Source organism: Corticium candelabrum, chromosome 1 (assembly GCF_963422355.1).
Source record: "Corticium candelabrum chromosome 1, ooCorCand1.1, whole genome shotgun sequence".
NCBI lineage: Eukaryota > Metazoa > Porifera > Homoscleromorpha > Homosclerophorida > Plakinidae > Corticium > Corticium candelabrum.
Window position 1 is genome coordinate 13,197,559 of NC_085085.1, and position 19,042 is coordinate 13,216,600.

Consider the following 19,042-nt stretch of genomic DNA (forward strand, 5'->3'; position numbering starts at 1 on the left):
GCGCGGAAAGTTTACTGCAGATGACTGCGGCATGACCCAGATGTGATATCAAACGATCGATATGGCTAGTGATCATGAGTCGAGGTTGCAGGAGCGTGTTAGTGAGCTTGAAGGAGAACTTTCTGTTTTGAAAGAAGAAATGAGACGGTTTGTCGTGCTGTATACGTACATGGGCATGTGGTTGCATTGCAAGAGTCTGTCTGCCTTTTATTTTCAACATCAATACCATCTGTCTGTCAGTCTGTCTGTCTCCGTGTTTGCATGTCTGCGTGTCTGTCTGTCTACGTGTCTGTATGTCTGGCTGGTTGACTGCATGTCAATGACATAAACGTTAACATCATAAATTTCTTAGATCAAACTTTGCAGACATTTTAGCAATAAGCATAAATGGATATAACTAAAGCTCAAATTAAGTAGAGCTGCATGCATACGTGAGACAGTTTGTCTGTCAATGTCTGTCTGTTTGTCAAAACATATGTTTTTTCATAAATTGGGCTAAACGTTCTGTGACTCATAAAGGAGTCATATACACCAGACAACAAACCTACTCAGTGGAGTACAACTGTATAAACGATTAGCAGAGTCTACACTTCTAAAGTGTATCTGTGTTATTCTACTGTAGATTTCTTATTACGTTAGTGTTAATTGGTTCTCTGTAATGCAGTGTGCAAAATAGGGAATTATTTTGGCTCGGACAGACTGAGCCTAGGTAGGACATTCTGTATGGTGTTACATGTTAAGTGTCTCCCCTCCTCTAGCCATTTAGCATGTAATTTTTTACAACCAACTTCCAAGGGAGAAATGGCGATTAAAGGGCAGCTGAGGTTTTCTCTGGATAAAACATGCTAGGAGGCACCTAAGTTCATGAAATTAACAGTTACACCATTGGAAAGGCCATCATGTTCTAAGAGACAAAGTTTACACTATCATATATGCGTATGGGTGGATGTTTTGTCCAAACACACCCAACACTGGTGTAATATTTTGGTCGGACAAACAACACATTTGGTGGGACGTTGTTGTATGTCCTACCATAATTTTCCACACTGGTACTAATGCAATGAAATGAGAGCGCCTTCAGTGAATTTTGAGAGTATTTCCATTTTTGTTCCCATCTTCAAACAGACTGCAATGAAAGTTGATGGAGAACCTGCTCAGCTTGTCATTCTCATTGGCTGAAATGTTAATGAATAACAGACGGTACAGTTTTTCCATATCATGAACTGCACCATCCTTTCTTTACTTCTCTTGCTCTCTTTTTGCTGTAGCTACTTTTGTCTGTTTGTGTGTGTGTGTGTGTGTGTGTGTGTGTGTGTGTGTGTGTGTGTGTGTGTGTGTACGTGTGTACATGTGTGTTGTTTCTGCTGCATACTATCTGTATTTAATATTTTTCACATTATCCAGATTGATGCACATCTCTGCTAGTAAAATTGTTGCTGATACAAATGTAGCACACGTCACGCCTAACCAAGACTGCCATTTAAAAGAGCTTCATAAACAGCATATTGAACGCTATAGCAGACAACTTCTTTTGCCAGAGTTTGGAGTTGAAGGTTTGCTGTTCAGTTTTACCGTGTAATTTATTTGTTATATAAACCTACATATACTTGCCAATCACTGTCATTGCCATTTGTCCAGTAATTCTACTGCCATCATGTAACTAATTGAATGAATTAATGAAAGCATGCAGGGTACTCTACTGACTGTTACTTTACTTACTGAAATTTAGTACACAAGAGTACACCAATTCAGATCAAATAATTTGCACTATGTCAAGTGTTGTTGGTTGAAACTGTATCTAGATTCGACCCAGTCTCTCTCTGCCCTCATCATTCCTCGGATTGCCAATTCTCTGCGGCAAGTCCGGGCAATGACGAGGGCGGAGAGAGACTGGGTCGAATCTAAACTGTATCGCCACACAAGGTAAACATGTTGCTATGAAGTATCATCCTCTGATAAATACGTATGATGGCATAGATGGTCCAGTCTGGTTACATGTCATCACACTATGGTAGCATGCAGGTATGGTACCCCATTTGCATTTGTTAAGTTAACACCCTTTGAAGTTAATGTAATGGTGCCACCAGAATTCATAATTATTAACATGTTTTGTCATACAATTTGCATAAAGTGTGCTAGAAATTTTGCTTTTCAAATTTACTTCTATTTGATGTTGTGTTCATTAGCACTTAGTTTCTGTTGATTTCGCTATAGGTCAACTCCACCTTGCAAATTCATCTGTCCTTATTGTGGGAGCTGGTGGTTTGGGCTGTCCTGCAGCTCTCTATCTGGCAGCAGCTGGCATTGGTTAGATAGTTATGGTGTCTCTTAAATTTCAACATCAACTTATGAACTTTTTATTGTGCAGGCAGACTAGGGATTGTTGATTATGATCAGGTGGAGTTGAGCAATTTGCATCGACAGGTCAGGCTATAGGCTGTGTACACAGTCAGTTTGTGGCGTGTGTAGGAAATGACTTAATTAATTAAGAGTATACAGCTACTGTATTGGGTGCAATTTTACAATACGTCATCATGTGTCCATTGATTTCCATATTGTCAAATGGTCTTATCCAAAGCTTTAGACTGTGACTGTAAACTGTGCACCTAAACTTTGTCTGGCGGATGTTAGGAAATGAATCAACAATACCTGGTATGACAGTCATGTAAATTTGCAGTTAAGCATTCACTTGTAAGATGCGTGGGTTAACAAACTAAAAATAAGGAAGGGTTGCAATGTACAGCAAACCGAAACCCTCTGGTTCTACTGGCAACTGAAATTAAAATGAGGCGATGCAATCTTCCCAATATCTTTTTAACCAAAGGCAAAGCTGTTACTTTGTTACTCTCACAAATTCCTGTGTAAGCAGCTTATAGACTGAAGATATCGATACGAGAAAAACACCTTACACGTATGTGCACATTATACAGTTCTCACAATAGGTTCTTCATTCTGAAGCTGGTGTGGGTGTGAGTAAGGCGTTGTCTGCTAAAGCATCAGTACACAGGTATTCATGACATATCCTACCGTAATTTCATCACTTGGCTTATGTAACTGTGATCTCAGACTAAACTCCAACATCCGCTGTGAAACTCATTGTATCCTGTTAAACAGTACAAATGCGTTGGATATTGTTAACAGGTACATTGTGTATCAACAAAATCTTGCACATCGTACCTTATTATGAATTCAAAGTGATTGAATATTTCTTGATTGCATTTCAGATATGACGTTGTAGTTGATGCTACAGACAACGTGGCAACAAGGCATAGTCATACTGCTTTGCTTGTCTTGGCCTCACATTGACTTGCCTCTTTGCTGCAGATATTTGTTGAATGATGCCTGTGTGTTATCAGGCAAACCACTCGTCTCAGGTGGAGCACTGAGATTCGAGGGACAGGTAAACATTATATTAATTATTTAATCCATACTTTGGGATGTGAACTTGATGTTCTGTTTCTGCAGTTGACGACGTATCACTACCAAGGTGGTCCATGCTACCGTTGTCTTTACCCTGAACCGCCACTTCCTGACACTGTCACTAACTGTTCTGATGGTGGAGTGATAGGAGCTGTTCCTGGTGTAATTGGCTGTCTTCAGGCACTTGAAGTTATCAATATGATTAGTCGAGGGCAAGGTAAAACATCCTGCCTTACAGGTTGTAGTTAATTAGCATCAGTATCTTTGTTTGTATCAACATTTTTAGCTTCATATTCACAACGTCTGTTAATGTTTGATGGAGAGACTGGTTCATTTCAAACCATTAGATTGCGATTTCGGCAGCCACATTGTGCAGTGTGCGGAGAAAAACCAACAATCACCAAACTTGTAGATTATGTGCAGTTCTGTGGCACCAGCCCCACAGACAAGGTAGGGATGAAAACAAAAAGGTAATCAAGAATGGGGATATGCTCAGATTGTACACAATGCTTACAAAAGAGAATTGGATGATGTAAAGTTAGAGTAAGAAGGACTGGGAGGAAGACACAGAGACAGACAGACAGACAGATCCAAGTTGTCTTAGAACTTGCTCATTCTTAGCATATTGTAGACTGTAGTAATTAATGTATTGTATAAGAAGTGTATTGACAGACAGACAGACTGAAAGCTGGGTAGTAGCATAATCTTTTAGCTGCTATGTGTACACGTGTATTTTCATGTAGCTTGTGAACTTTCCTTTTTTGCCTTTTGCTGATATGTATTATAGTTTGATGTTTGAAATATATGTATTGACAGACAGACAGACGTAAGTTGCTCATGATGTAAATGTTTGATCTAAATGGAAAATGTGTATTGAGACAGACAGATAGACAAGTAAAGAAAATGTGTACAAATGGTTTGAATGTTCATATACTCACCTGCAATCTTGCATTTCAGGCAGAGAGCATTCATCTTCTTGGAGACGAAAATAGAATTTCTTGTTATGTTAGCCATTTATAGATTCAATTGAGCAACATAAACATTCTCTACTGAACGGTGTGTTTAGGAGTACAGTAAGATCAAAGAAATGGGCATACCACATATTCTGCTGGATGTTCGTGAAACTGTTCAGTACAACATGTGCAGACTACCAGAATCTTATCGTATCCATTGAAGGCAGTATAAACTGCTTGTTAACAAATGCATTTCTTTCGTACAAAGGTTAAACTTACGTAGTTGGTTTCATTAACAGTGAGACTAGATATGCCTCTTGATGATCTGATGAAAATGACTTCAGACCAAATCCAGGATGTTCTCAAAGCTGCTAAAGATAAAGCTGGACTCACACAGGATACGTTGCCACCTATCTACGCAGTCTGCCGACGAGGGAATGATTCTCAACGTGCGATAGACTTCATGCTGAACTGCCTGCCAGAAAAATCAAGACCAGACATGTTTGATCTTCGAGATGGACTGCAAGCATGGAGCAACGAAGTTGATCCTGACTTTCCTGTTTACTAGATATACGGGCAATTAAATATTCAACAGTTTTTCGCTTGCCAACAGTTCAATGTCATAATGAGTGTATGAAACATTGCAAAGGTGTAATAATCTACGATGATCGGGACGGGTGCCTTGGACGCATGCTGTATGGCTGTCTTGTCTGTGCTTGAGCTTGCCCTTGTTGACTCACGGGTAGTTGCTTTGGTTGCCCCGGAGATTGTACTTGAGGCTGACTTGATGCTGATGCTGGTCTGCCTTCTGGCGTCACTTGTCCAGTTTGAGGTGGAAGCATCCGATCTCCCTCTCCTTGCTGTATGTTAGGAGCAGGAGGAGTGGCAGAGGTCCGAGGTACTTGCATTGCCTGTTGCGGAAGGGGTTGCTGCAAGCGTTGGGAAAGAGACGGAACATGTCGTACCCTCACCAAAACTTGCTGCTGTTGAGGAGAAAGCAAGCGCTGTTGAGGATGTGGCTGATTGAGGGTTCGTATGTGTGATTGAGTGTTCGGTTGGAATCCTTCCTGTGTGACTGGTATGGCTTGAGTTGGAGTGGGCAGGGATGTGGGTCTTGGCATTGGTTTCCCTTGGATTGTCAGTTGCTGAGGAATTGGGGAAGGGGTTTGCCTCAATTGACCTGAAAGCAATTTAGCCTGCAACTGCTCTTGCGACTGCTGTTGAGACACTACCTGTGAGGAGGGAATCTGAGATGTTGCCTGCTGAACTGTTGTGACAAATCGCTGGCCACCAGATGTCAATGTGAGGGCATGTTGCGGGACTCGTTGCATCGCTTGCAATGGTTGCTGAAGTTGGCTTTTCTGCATTGGATGCCCCTGCAAAACTTGCAGTGCAATAGGAGCAGAAAGCTGCCTGACACCACCGTGCGACATTCGAGGAATTCCACCTAACAACAAGCATATCATACATGTAAGTCTAACATCTGAGCCTCTTCATCACTTACCAATCTGAGACTGATGCATTGTTCGGTGTGGCTACAGCACACATACACAATATTAGTTATCATGACCACTCACACTACTATACAGTAAAGACCAAAACAATGCCTGCAACATAATTGCTAAAAACAAAGAACACTCTAGAGGTTGAAAACAATGGTTATCAGTGTATACCGTGGTACAAAGAAAGACAAAGGATGGTAGCCAGTTTACCAGAGAAAACAATCAAAACCAATATGTTTCTAATGTTACCACTGAAACCCTAAACAATTCTAGCCTACCTGCCCGACTTCATGAAGGGCTGTGAATTCAACCTGTTGCCTTTTGAAAAAAGATCATGACACAAAGCAGTAGCTTCAATTTGCCGTGGACACAAAACGAATTGAAAGCATACAGGGACATTCATTTCGCTACTGAGTATTGTATACAAAGTGTAAACTATGACACTATAATAAATGCCCAACAACAATAGGAGCATCACACTGCTCTGTGTTCAGAGAAATGATTGCTCTTGTCAAATTAGTTGGTAGCGCAATGTTGGTTGGAACACAGTCAAGTCCAGGTTCCTACGTGCAGTTACTACATCTCACCTGAGTTGGCACCAACGTTGCCAGCTGACCGTGTCCTGTTACCATACTTGCACTGCTCCCTATTCCTGGCTGTGAGACAGCCTGTCCAATCAGCTTCTGAGCGTGAGTCTGAGTGGTGCTTACAACAACTGAGTCACTCTGCGGTCTTGTTGCCTGACGAAAATGAGTCACGTCATTCACAACAGATATTATAAGAAGTTGACATTCATACTTTCTGTCGTTCTTCTTGAAGAGCCAAGCAAGCTTTAAAATCATCCGGCAACTGTGATTTAGCAACAACGGGTTGCTGATGAATAATTTGAGAAGATTGAGAAGGATGATGAAGAGCGGTAGTGCCTCCAGGAAGAGATTGTTTTACACCAACCTGTGGACAGCCCAAAGCAATTTAGACAAGACTGGACTAGAACATAAGAGTGTGATCAACAAACACTTACAACTTGACCTGGGATAGCTGTCACACGTTTAATAAATGTTTGAGCTCCTTGAACTGCTACATTAGTTGCAGCAATTGAAACAGCGCAAGTTGGTAAACTTGTCACCTGGTGTGGAACTAAACAATAAACACAACTAAACATCACACACACACACACATACACACACACACACACACACGCACGCACGTGCACACACACACACACACACACACACACACACACACACACACATGCACGTGCACACACACACATGCACACACGCACATGCACACACACACACACACACACACACACACACACACACACACACACACACACACACAAGTCGGACACTTCCCACTTTGCCCGTGTAGAAAGATGTACTGTACCTACTTGTGTCAAGCTCCACCCTACCATACCTGGGTAATTCCTACATACAGGATACTATCGCACCTTAACATTATGCAAAACTTTAGATGCACAGTTATTAAACGCAACTCTCACAAACACACAAATTCCCTCTAGACGGACCTACCAATATGTGAAAGAACCCTTGTAGAGTAATGATCAATGACACAAATCAAACTTTTTACATGCAAAGAACCCTGGCACATTATTTCCGAGAAGTGCGGTTGCTTTAGCCTCATAACTCTACTTGGGCAAACCAGTTCAATTCGTTTTCAGCCCTTCACTTCAGTGTGCTGTTTACAGATGCTACCCTAATGAATCAATGCCATGATTCAAAGTCTGTCGTTATGAATAAACTACGAATATTTCTTATACCTACTCTTCATGCACCAGAAAAAGTGAACAGTACATGATAGCGATATACCAAATGTGCAAACCTAAGTCTTCGTCATGCCTAAATCTTACTAATCTGTTAGAACAATCAATCTCCAACTTGAAGCACTACCTACCACAAAATGTACTCTCACCTCCCATTTGCGTTACAGATTGAGGCATTGGATTTCGACTCAACAAAGTTGTCTAGACACACGACTCATTGAGCAATGCACACACATAGTATCAGGACAAAGACAAACCAGCTGAGCTCCAGATACTGAAACCAAAGCTGGCCTCTCTTGGCCTTTGTAAATGTGTTGTCCAGCACCAACAGGCTGCTGTGCCTGTCCCTCCTATGACACCGACCACTTACAGCACCAGAAAAAGGACAAAAATTGTGTTTGAAATTACGCGATTGTTGCTAGTGCTGTTAGCAGCACTAAGCTTCTCCCTGGCTATCCTATCAGTTCTCTGAACTGCAAGATCAGATGAACGAATTGGCGAGTCCACAGAAACACCACTGAAAAACAACAACATTGATCAATGAATCAATAGTCTAAATCCATGGTTTTCAACCACGTGTCATGATTACATCACATCTGATCATTACATTGGCAAATAGCAAACGTTTAGTTACCTTTTCTCTAACACTGTCTGCTGGGAACCAGTCGCGTGATTCCCACCATGCCTGCAAAGCACACTATTATTTACATATGCCATTAACGTAACATCATTTAGTGCTTTCACCTTGGTTTCACTATTGCAGTTCTTTTCATAGAAGCAGAACGAATTACATCAAATCTAGTTGATTTCAGGTCGGTCTCGCTCACTCCCTTGTCTTGTGACACTTGAACATGAGTTTTTGCATTTCGATTCACCTGCACAACAAACTCCTAATGTGCTGCGATAGGAGGTTTATTCCAAAGGCAATGTGCATGGATAAAGCAAGCACTTTCAAACAGTCTACATAACGTTTACATAACCTAACGTTGCACCTACCACAGACATAAGTAATTCTTTGTTGGAACTACATGTTCAGTTGTGTTTGGTGTGTATTAACGTTAGCACATAAATGCAGAATTACCAACATAAGCATTGCCACATGAACATCTACATACACTGCCAACTTACTGAAGCTTCATTAACCATCCATGAAATAAGACCAGTTTAACATGTTGATGCTCAGTAGCTAATGCATAGAATGTAGACATAAGTGTGTGGTATCTGACTGTAATAACCAACTGTAGCCTCTGATAACTAAACTGTATTCAACGTATGTAGTTCATTTAGCCCCTAAGCATGCCCAAGAGCACGTTACATTGTATCATTTAGAGCAACCAAAGACATATATGCTGTTGTTGACTGTCGACACTCATACAAACTTGGTAAGACCCTGTTCACAAGAAACTTTCAAAATAATAACTGAATACCATTTGCATGCTATGTACATTTCTAGTCTAGCCACAGCTAACACAAAGCAGCTATGTACAAAAGAAATCATAGGAATTGAGTAGAAATGAACTACTAAACCCCACAATTATGCAATGCATACGCATCAGGATTTATTACTGCAGGAACGTTAGCATCCTGTAGCAACTCTATCTCATGAATTCTCTAGTGCTCTTTTGGGATATACATCCTACACACATTTCTATTGCCATACTAAACACAAGGCCATGCATATTCCCTATATAGAGTAGTTGGACTTCCTGACTCATGATCACTAGTAGTGTACATTCATTCACCCAACAGCTTATACACCCATTGTACCTGTTTGAAGTACAGCACTCTACTGCTATATTATGGGACTGGAACATACCTTAATGTGAGACAAAACCTTCATCTTCTTTAGCTTCTTCAGATAGTCATCAGGCAGCTAAAAATCAGCAACAATCAGCAGACCACAGACAAACTAACCAATCATCCTTCTACCTTTCCTTCTTCTCGGAGAGCAATGACATTAAGATATCTGTCTCGGCACTGTGATTGCACATAATGTAACTGACATACATATGTATAATAACACAACGGTAACGTTACCTGTCTGGGTGACTTGTACAGGCTACTCTGAGCATTGACAACGTCTGCTACCATTCCCCAGTTTGGTGTGTGTCCACCTTGCTCTACTTGCAATCCAAGATTCAGTTCTTGAAGAGCTGCAACAGACTAATAAAACACAGAACACCGGCACTGAACTTTTAGCTCCTCCAAATTCTTTACTCTAAACAACCTGCAGCAAAGCCCAGTCCTCAGAAACAGTCCACTCTGCCTCATCCTGCAAAGCTACACTTAAATATCTGTTGGCAACAACAAATAGCTCAGCTCACCACTGCATCACCTCTTGACGACAAGACGTTTGGTATCTTCAGCTTCATCTTCCTGTTGGATGGCAAAAGGCCTGGTCGACGACCCTTGCCATCTGAATCAAGGCCTTTCCTGCAGTACAGCATTGGTGGGGGAACAGGCCTCTCCCTGCAAGACCAATACTCAATACACATGACAGCAAGCAACGTCTACTGACATACCTCAATCCCCAAAGGTCCGATGTATCAGCTGCATGTACTTTCCATGCAGCAGCAATAGCTTCAGCCAAAAAGTTAGCTAAGACACAATCACAATCCGAAGACAACAACAATCTCACCAGAAGGATCAAGCCTCCTCTTTTTCTGAATATGACCATCCTCATCATTTCTCCTATATTTCAGATTACGGTTTACAGACAGCCATCACCAACTATTTTTCCAAATTTTCTACCGTGGAGCATAAATAGGAGGCAATTGACTCTTATCCATAACTTCCAAATCGTAAATTAATGCAAGTGTGTAGTCAGTGTACAAATGGACTGCATCTTCAGCTGCATCATCTGGAGGAGTTGGAGGTGCCCAAATCTGTAAAGTAACAAAATAGAACTTGACACTATAGCTACATAAACAGAATAGGCTGGTTCATCTCACAGGCATCTCTTCTCCTGTGTCTAATCTTATGAAACACTAAAATACAATAAACAAAAAGTCACATTTCACAATATCCTAAATATTCTTCTAGTCATGCATTGCGTACCAAGTCAGTCCACCAGAATCCCAAAGTGACAAGCTATTTTTGTCTACTTCATTCGCCTCCTCCTTGCATCACAATCTGTATTGAGGATGGCGCAGGCAAGCATGCATTTTGTGCAACTGTTCACTACTCAATCACTAAGTCTGCCTCAAACCAACATAAGCATGATGTCATGCTGGCCTGCGCTCATCCCTAACCACCTGAACAACAGCAAGTTACTCAAGTTCCGCGCCATCCTGCAATACATTACTGAGACACAAGGAAACAAATGAAATAATCAGCTTGAAACTGAGAATCTGTTTTAATAAATTCAATTACAGTACATTCAAATACACAATAAGCCTCACTGAATAATTGGCAAATTGAAACTATCATTTCGGCTGATTCGCTTGGTTTACAATTGTCCCAGACCCTACTCGTACGGTTCCAGTTGGAACAGATATGGTTCCAGATGCCATAGACATTGGAACTACCCGAAACACTACATTTGGAGGAAGTGTCACAACCTTTCTGCTTATAGGCTGTCCATCAGGGCCAACAGTTACCAACATGTATGGGGCTCCAGACGCATTACAGCTGGAGGATGAAGCCATTGTAGTTGGAACTATTGGTCTAACATCCCCTGATGCAACACTGTAGTTCACTGTAGTAGGTGATCGTACTAGTCCCGGTTCTGTTGGTCTAACCATCACTGGTGTCATGACCATCCCATGAGACAATTGCACTGGCAATAGATTGGAGATTGCAGAGTTCTGCTGTTCTACTGCTAAAGACGACTTTTGTTTGGTACTAGGACTTTGGCTATGTTTTGTCTTTGCAACAGATAAATCTGTTCCACCAGATACATCCATGCCCACCCTTCTGCGAGTACATGTTGATGATCGCGTCTTTCGTTGTTTCAAGCCATTTTCTGCAGCATCATCTCCAGGATCATAATCAAAGTCACCAAGAAAGTTACTTCTTTTCCGCCTTTGAGATCGTAACCTGCTTGGAGTACTTGAGTCCATCACACGATCAAAACAATCATTCAAGACATTATCATGAAGTGAGTCAGGACCCCCTAAACTGTCGTCATCGCTAAAGCTACGTCTACGCTTTCTCTTCCTCTTCACCTTTTCCTGAATTTCTTCTTGAGGAAACGTCAACATCACCTCCTCTTCCTCTTCAGCCTTCAATTCTTCAGCTTGCTTTAATGCTTGCAAGTGACTAAGTTCCCAATTTTTCTTGTCGTGTTCCACTTGATTCTACAAATAACACATCATTTGACAAGAAATCAAAGATTGCAGAAGCTTGAGTACTTCAGCAGCCTTCAGCTGCCAATCCATAAACTCTGACATCGAATCTTCAACCAAGCAGACAGCATACCTCTCGATAGGTGTCAACTATAATAAAATAAATTATGTAATGCTATTCATCCACATGCATCCACGCATGCATGCACACACACACACACACACACACGTGCACACACACACACACACGTGCACACACACACATGCACGTATGTGCACACACACACACACACACACACACACACACACACACACACACACACACACACACACACGTGCACACACACACACACACACACACACACACACACACACATGCATGTGCACACATGCACACACACACACACACACACACACACACACACACATCCTTGACATCAAATTATATCTCTGCACAACTCAAACATATGTCATGTTATTACATACTTGGTTTTCCAGCTCTGCCAGTTCTTGATCTGTTTTAGATATTTCAGGCTCTACCTCACTTATAGCAGCCTGACCTTCACCCTAACCAACAGCCGTACTTCTCTTCCACATAAACACAATAGTAGGAAAACAAACTGACCTGTTGCTCTTCTGTAGCAGTCTCAGAAAACTCAGCAAGTTCAGCAACCTGCTCTGCTGTAGCTTGATGAGCTGCTAACACATCTTGTTCATCTTCAGCCTTAGCCAAAGCCTATATTACATTGTACATTACATACAAAGCTAGCAGCTTCAGCGCTTCAACAGTAACTGACTTCCTCCAACTGCTCCTCTGTCATGTCAGCAGCCTCAGATGTGGCCTGACTGTTAGACTTAGAATTGCCATCATTTTCAAGGCCAAATATGTCACGAATATCACGCTACAATGAGAATGATTTAAGTACATCAAGATGGCAACAACAGTCACTGATAAACTTACTTGCTTGAAGAAGTCTGTTGTAAATCCTCCCCCCTCAATGGCTAAATCACCTAATAACCGCTTCTGTTTTGCTTTTTTCAAGATATTTTCTTCAACAGTGTGTTCACTGATCAACCTGGGAATGAACAAAAACATCCACAGTAACCATGAATTTAGAAAACAACCTCTGTAATCACTAAACCAACTACTTTATACCAAATATGCAGTTAATCTTGTGCAGCAGTAACCAACAAAAAAAGTAGAGCAACAGTACTTCTTATAGGGCATAAAAATGCTATGACAAGACTGTGTGATACTACAGCATCTCTGCAGTATAAACTTAACAACAAGTATTTGACACTTTCTTTTTACAACACAAAATGAAACACAACAAAATTGTTCCTAGACACTAGCTCTTAATTCAACAACCACTTAGCAATACAATTTCCTTAAATGAAAGCTACTGACCACACGTCTTCCTGTACATAGTCTTCACATGGTTATCTTTGTTATGCAGAAACAAAATCAAGTTCCTAGGTTGTGACTGTGGGCCCTACCCTTTAGTTTATTATTGATTAACTCACCCAGTTGCTTTGCTCTTAGCTAATATTAATGTGGCAACTTGCTCCCCTGGTAACGATTAGCTAAATACATACTCTCATAGTCTGTCACAGCAACTGAAACACCATTTGCTCTGAAAGCATGTAGAAAATTCATGTGAGCATGTGCAAAGGTCATCAATCCTCAAAACATCACCCTAACCGACAATGAAACTATACTACATCACCACAATCACTGATTCAGTAGAAATGCCATCACTACATCACCTGCACACACGTCACCTAACAGTATGTGGCCTGGAGCATTGCACACGAATACAAAATAAACAGAGCAGTCTGTAGTTTAATTAACAAAGGCTTAGGTATACCCTCTTACTGTTACATAAGACTGTAACCGTGTTACAAGACTATGTGAGCACGAGAGCCTAACTGCCTCCATGCTCAATTGGCCAAAACCACAAACAACAACTAATCCCAGAAAACAACAGTCATACTATAATATTGGACAAAAAACAATAACTGTTACTGACTAGCAACCCGTCAAGCCATTTGTTTAGAGCTTCACTGCAACACCAAAACGAATCTTACACCATACCTATATATCGTAACATCTCTTGTCTGTCCAATTCGATGGCAGCGATCCTGTGCTTGAGCATCCATTGTGGGATTCCAGTCACTGTCATAAAACACAACAGTATCTGCTCCTGTCAGGTTGACTCCTATGCCACCAGAACGAGTTGATAAGATAAAACAGAAAATGCGTTTGTCCATATTGAAGTGATCCATTAGTTGCTGTGAAAGAAACCTGTTGATAACACGAGGACCACAACCATAGTCAGAATCAGAAGCAAGTACCTGTCGTCTGTCTATTCGCGTGCTGCCATCTAGCCTAAAGTACGTGTGGCCGTGGTAGTTCAAGAATGCCTCCAAGATGTCCAGCATCCGCGTCATCTGCGTGAAAATCAATACCCTACAAAGTCGTCAAGAGATTCTTGATTGCGCATGGCAACATCAATTAAAATTAACAATAAACAGAACCTATGGCCATTGACCTTCAGCTGTCTGAGTAGTCTATCCAAAGTTTGCAGCTTCCCTGGAAAAACAACCGTTAATTACGACCAAAGATAATAAAGACGAGCCACTTGTAGACAAGAGACGCCATCCTACATGTGTGGAGCCATGCTATTAATTAAGAAAACAAGAGATAGTAAAGATGCCCCTACAGTATAGATGATCCCTTATGCACAACAGTTGCAGCACCAAAGGAAATGGCAACTGTCCCATTTGTACAGTTTTGCAATCCAAATAAATTTATTCCATTCTTCTATAGCAGTTGCATTTGCACTATTTGAGCTCCTAAATGTCCAATGGCAATAACAGAAATTTCCATACCCACCTATAGTTGTGTCCTTCATAACTTTATGTACAGTACTGAGTAGCCACCATCACTCAGCACTACTATGCAGTTCATTACTGGATTGCCTCATGATCAAAAGTGCAACTTTTCATTATTATCAAAGTACAGTAATGTGATGGTATGATAAACTGCACCCTAGTAAACACAGCAAAGTCGCAGCACATACTGTATTTCTTCAAATAAACACATGTCTGGAAACAACTGTCCACACAGGATTTGAACAGGATCATCGGTTATTTTGCTATCTTTATGCAACAACCATTACACGTAGCAAATGTACTTGAGAACAGATTTTTCTGGATTCCCAGTTAGCTGTCACAGTGTGACACCACAGATGTCTACTAATAAATAAACGCTGCCCTCAAATAATAATACCAATTCTCTTTAACCGAAAACGATGTCTGTGCCTAATACAGAATCACAAACAATACAGTCTAGGATCTAACAATTAAACCCCGTGTGAATGAGAAAATATTAATTAAGATAACCCATAAAACTCTTCAAGTTAAACAATGAATAGTTTGTTCAGAACACAAGATGACTAAAACTCAAGCACTGAAACCACCAAATTACACTGCTGCTAACTCACCACAGTCATATTGGATTAATCTTGTTTCAGGAAATTGCATTTTCATTGCTGTAGTAACCGGATGAAGTACTAAAGAGCAAGAAGATAACTTCTTGTCCAGCATTGTATGATATAATGTTTGTCGTCGTATCATTGATGGAGGTGCATGTGATGCATGCATTGCTATAGAGCAGCACTCTGCCTTGGGAACATACATGATAAATCTATACACCAATCAAAATTACACCCACATATCTCAGACTAACAAGTTGATTACCTCTTCAAAATGTCATCCAACTGTTGTGCTCTGTCAATAGGAGTGTGTATTGCCTCTTGAAGCAAATGAGAACAAAGCCAGTACAACTGACTAAAGGAAAAATCTGTTCTATGAATAAGAGAACAAGCATAATTGCTACGAGCTTGCCAAGACCAGTGCTCCAAGTTTCTATGGTCAAAGTCAAAAGGATCATTTTCCTTGTGCGGCCTGTTGATGTCCAGTACAGCACGAGTATCAAGCCCATAAAGTGGTCGACTTGAACATCGACGAGTATTGACACGATGAATATAGTCTTGTCTACTGTCTAATGCCATGGCTTGTTTGTGAACAACTCCAGGCTAGAAAAACAAGCAAAATCTCACTCCCTACACTGTGATATTCCAGAAGAAAGAAATACAGCACAATATGAAAAACACAATGCTACATACTCAGAGTACACATTTCGTTTTAATTAATGTCACTACAACCTTCAGAGAACTTACAATCAAATAGTTGTCTTGCAAATAGTTGTCTTCAAAAAGTTCAGTTGTACTTACCTTTGTTGATATCATCATGGCATGTCTGTCTCTGTCTGTCTGTTTGTCTGTCTTCAAGGCCAAGTCTATTAGTTAATCTATGACCTTGTTGTTTGGCAAGGACTGGTTTGCTTTCACAAATTCCTAGCATATGTACAAGTAGAGTCTATATGAGAACAAAGTGTCTGTCTGTCTGTCTGTCTGTCTGTCTGTCTGTCTGTCTGTCTGTCAATACATATATTTTTCATCTTTGAATTAGGATACAATAGCAAATGGCTAACTACGTTTGTCCTATGACAATAAAGCAAGAGAAACAACTAACAACTAAATACAATATATATTTAACTACTAATTGGTTAAAAGGGATCATGTGATCCCTTTTCTATAGAACATCTACGAGTCTGGGCACTTGGCCTGTCTGTCTGTCTGTCAAACAAATTTATTTCTTATGAGTCTATAACATGACTCCATGATGAGACAAACATAGACAAATAGTATGATCATAGCAAAATCAAATTCTACACCTCCCACAACGTGCAAAGCAAAGTCTAGCAGTCTGACAGGGTTTGACAATGAGTAATAGTGTTATCAAGTATATCATCCAATAGCTTTACAATAAACAAACATCTTAACACCATAACAGTTGCCTACCATAAGCAGTGCTTGGGGCATGCCATCTCCAATCTGACTAGACAGAACAGCAGATGCCCTTGTAGAATACTGCCTTGCTGAATTGTATGCAAGATGATTGAACATGGTCATTTCCTCCTCATCATGTAGTAGTCCAGGACTTGCTGTCAATGACCCGTCAACTACTTGATGCAAGGCATTATCACCAGGCATGTCCGGTCCGGGTTGAGATTCTAATGACGTCAGCTCCACGATTAATTTCTTTGGTGTTTGAAGCCCATGAGACCGTTCCGCAGCAAAAGCATCCATTGAAACTTCAAAGTCGACAAATGACACATTAATGTAAGGCAAGTCAACCACCTGTGAATGAAAATTGTAAATAGTCAAATTATCTCTATCCAGCCATTGTTACAAAATGACAAAGCACGAGTGTGACAACAGCAATTGTGGTTTAAATGGAGTTTAACGGAACGGTTAAGCGTTGTTGAATTCACTTACTCGGCACGGCCGCTGCACGTGCAAGAAGGCGTACACGGTTGGCACCAAGTGTCGTCGCGCAGATGCATAGCTCACGTCGGTCTGCGCGCAAGCAAGCAGTCTCTGTGTCATTTTCTCTTGGATGGCAGAGCAATATCACACTGCAGTCTCAGATGACGACAGGGGTGGACACGGGTTGTCTAATCAGCAGCTTCAAGAGCTGATGACCGAAACGGTGAGAAAGGCGGTCGCGGAGTTTGCGCGGGCTTCTCGGCCGCCCGTATCTGAGGCCAACGCAGCAGAAGGTAGTGGCCTACTCGACGCGTCATCACTCGGGCATCTTTATTGCTCATGTAGCCGTCTGCCCGACGTAGTCAGATACTGCATGTTTGTCAAGAGTAATTTGCCAGTCGTACGTTTAGCTAGCGCTTACGACTTGTATAGCTTGCATGGGAGTGTTCAGAAGTGTCAGTTATCGTGGGTGCGTGCGTAGTGTTGGCATGGTTAATTTACTGGAAAAAATGGCCGTTGCGTGGCGGCCACATGGCCGGCAGAACAGTCATTGGTGAAGGCGTTGCATGATCCAGGACGGCAGGTTTCCGGACGGACTGTGGAGCGGCTCGGAAGACTGTACGTATACTAGATGTGTATAGGTAGCTAAGAAATAGGTGTCATGTACTGAGCGGTGATGTCAGGGCTAAGTGGCTATTCGGGGTTGGCATTAACACGATCAGCAGGCGGTCCCAATCTGTGGCGGGACGGCTGGTCCATGCCAGGGCAGGACAGGCACTAGTCAGGTTTGCTCACGCAGGATCAGCAGGCGGTCCCCTTTGTGTGGAGGGACGGCTGGTCCAGGTCTGGCGCAGGGCTGGTGCCAGTCAGGTTGGCTCACGTGCGATCAGCAGGCAGTTACATTCTGTGGTGGGACGGCTGGTCCAGGTCGTGTAGCAATTAGCGAGTATGGCAAGGCACGGGCAGGCAAGGCCCTCTGCGGGCGGCTGGGATCGGTCGGCAGGGTGCTGATATCCACTAATCGACCACGGTCGGAGGGAACACCCGAGGTCGCCACGTCAGGAAGCCAAACAGGCCCTTCTTTTTGAGTGAGGTGTTCGCTCCCGTACCAGCAAAGCTGGTAAAGAAGATCCAGGCGCTGGAGTTTGTGGATATGGCAGATTTGCTGCCGGACAACATAGAGATGCGTCGGCAGGAGGAGGGCTCGTCTCTGAGAGAGGCAGTGATGGCGGTGGGCAGACGGGCTCGGCAGGTGGCGCAACTGCCCACGTGGGTGCAGTGCTTCACCACATACATTGTAATCGTGGCACAAAGGCACCCTACTCGGGTGCAAGACATGCTGGCATACCTCAGGCTCATTGTCAGAGAGGCGCAGAGAGCGGGAGGAGATGCTTGGCGGCAGTATGACGCAAGGTTTCGTAAATTTGCTGCTGTGCACCAATCCGTCACATGGGGACAGCCGCTCCCGTCCATGTACGCATCGTGCTTTATGGCATCTCGAGCGGTGGCTTCCCCGTGCAAGCACTGCCTGGAGCTGGATCACTCGTCAGCGGAATGTGCCTTGGCATCGCACTGTCGGCCCCTCTTCCCACAGTTGGACACATGCTCCGTGGCCAGCTCAACTCGTTTCGCGCCGTATCCTCTGCACTGGCTACGTCGTGGGTGGATTAAGGCTCCAGACCGATATGTCGCAGGTGGA

The 19,042-nt window shown here is 42.3% G+C and overlaps 2 protein-coding genes across 2 annotated transcripts in view; one reads left to right on the forward strand and one right to left on the reverse strand.

Annotated features, from left to right (window-relative positions):
- LOC134183365 (adenylyltransferase and sulfurtransferase MOCS3-like) lies at positions 1 to 4,941 on the forward strand. Its single transcript, XM_062650873.1, has 13 exons — positions 1 to 147; positions 1,405 to 1,553; positions 2,215 to 2,307; positions 2,369 to 2,424; positions 2,943 to 3,007; positions 3,067 to 3,141; positions 3,225 to 3,266; positions 3,325 to 3,400; positions 3,466 to 3,637; positions 3,707 to 3,870; positions 4,378 to 4,425; positions 4,487 to 4,583; positions 4,682 to 4,941. The coding sequence occupies exons 1-13, from the start codon at positions 62 to 64 to the stop codon at positions 4,939 to 4,941; spliced, it is 1,383 nt and encodes a 460-aa protein (XP_062506857.1). The 5' UTR covers positions 1 to 61.
- Positions 4,916 to 19,042, reverse strand: part of LOC134183339 (helicase domino-like) — a 25,605-nt gene continuing 11,478 nt past the window's right edge. Inside the window, exons 13-43 of the mRNA XM_062650843.1 lie at positions 16,876 to 17,214; positions 15,710 to 16,047; positions 15,454 to 15,656; positions 14,486 to 14,540; positions 14,303 to 14,417; positions 14,043 to 14,239; positions 12,909 to 13,023; positions 12,745 to 12,849; positions 12,573 to 12,683; positions 12,434 to 12,514; positions 12,014 to 12,097; positions 11,828 to 11,959; positions 10,613 to 10,648; positions 10,413 to 10,546; positions 10,300 to 10,352; positions 10,184 to 10,241; positions 9,986 to 10,130; positions 9,889 to 9,933; positions 9,699 to 9,824; positions 9,591 to 9,638; positions 9,478 to 9,534; positions 8,406 to 8,536; positions 8,296 to 8,346; positions 8,070 to 8,178; positions 7,919 to 8,011; positions 7,811 to 7,862; positions 6,897 to 7,012; positions 6,674 to 6,826; positions 6,463 to 6,615; positions 5,878 to 5,908; positions 4,916 to 5,820 (exon numbers count right to left, since the gene is read on the reverse strand). Of these exons, the coding sequence (XP_062506827.1) occupies positions 5,033 to 5,820; positions 5,878 to 5,908; positions 6,463 to 6,615; positions 6,674 to 6,826; positions 6,897 to 7,012; positions 7,811 to 7,862; positions 7,919 to 8,011; positions 8,070 to 8,178; positions 8,296 to 8,346; positions 8,406 to 8,536; positions 9,478 to 9,534; positions 9,591 to 9,638; positions 9,699 to 9,824; positions 9,889 to 9,933; positions 9,986 to 10,130; positions 10,184 to 10,241; positions 10,300 to 10,352; positions 10,413 to 10,546; positions 10,613 to 10,648; positions 11,828 to 11,959; positions 12,014 to 12,097; positions 12,434 to 12,514; positions 12,573 to 12,683; positions 12,745 to 12,849; positions 12,909 to 13,023; positions 14,043 to 14,239; positions 14,303 to 14,417; positions 14,486 to 14,540; positions 15,454 to 15,656; positions 15,710 to 16,047; positions 16,876 to 17,214 (4,254 nt within the window). The 3' untranslated portion in view covers positions 4,916 to 5,032. The remainder of the gene's footprint in view (positions 5,821 to 5,877; positions 5,909 to 6,462; positions 6,616 to 6,673; positions 6,827 to 6,896; positions 7,013 to 7,810; positions 7,863 to 7,918; positions 8,012 to 8,069; positions 8,179 to 8,295; positions 8,347 to 8,405; positions 8,537 to 9,477; positions 9,535 to 9,590; positions 9,639 to 9,698; positions 9,825 to 9,888; positions 9,934 to 9,985; positions 10,131 to 10,183; positions 10,242 to 10,299; positions 10,353 to 10,412; positions 10,547 to 10,612; positions 10,649 to 11,827; positions 11,960 to 12,013; positions 12,098 to 12,433; positions 12,515 to 12,572; positions 12,684 to 12,744; positions 12,850 to 12,908; positions 13,024 to 14,042; positions 14,240 to 14,302; positions 14,418 to 14,485; positions 14,541 to 15,453; positions 15,657 to 15,709; positions 16,048 to 16,875; positions 17,215 to 19,042) is intronic.

What these genes read in the sequence shown, in the direction of transcription:
- LOC134183365 (XM_062650873.1), top strand. Translation starts at nt 62, where the DNA reads ATGGCTAGTGATCATGAGTCGAGGTTGCAGGAGCGTGTTAGTGAGCTT. An exon ending in GCGTTGGATATTGTTAACAG is followed by an intron (nt 3,142 to 3,224) that starts GTACATTGTGTA and finishes ATTGCATTTCAG; the next exon opens with ATATGACGTTGTAGTTGATG. An exon ending in TATGATTAGTCGAGGGCAAG is followed by an intron (nt 3,638 to 3,706) that starts GTAAAACATCCT and finishes CAACATTTTTAG; the next exon opens with CTTCATATTCACAACGTCTG.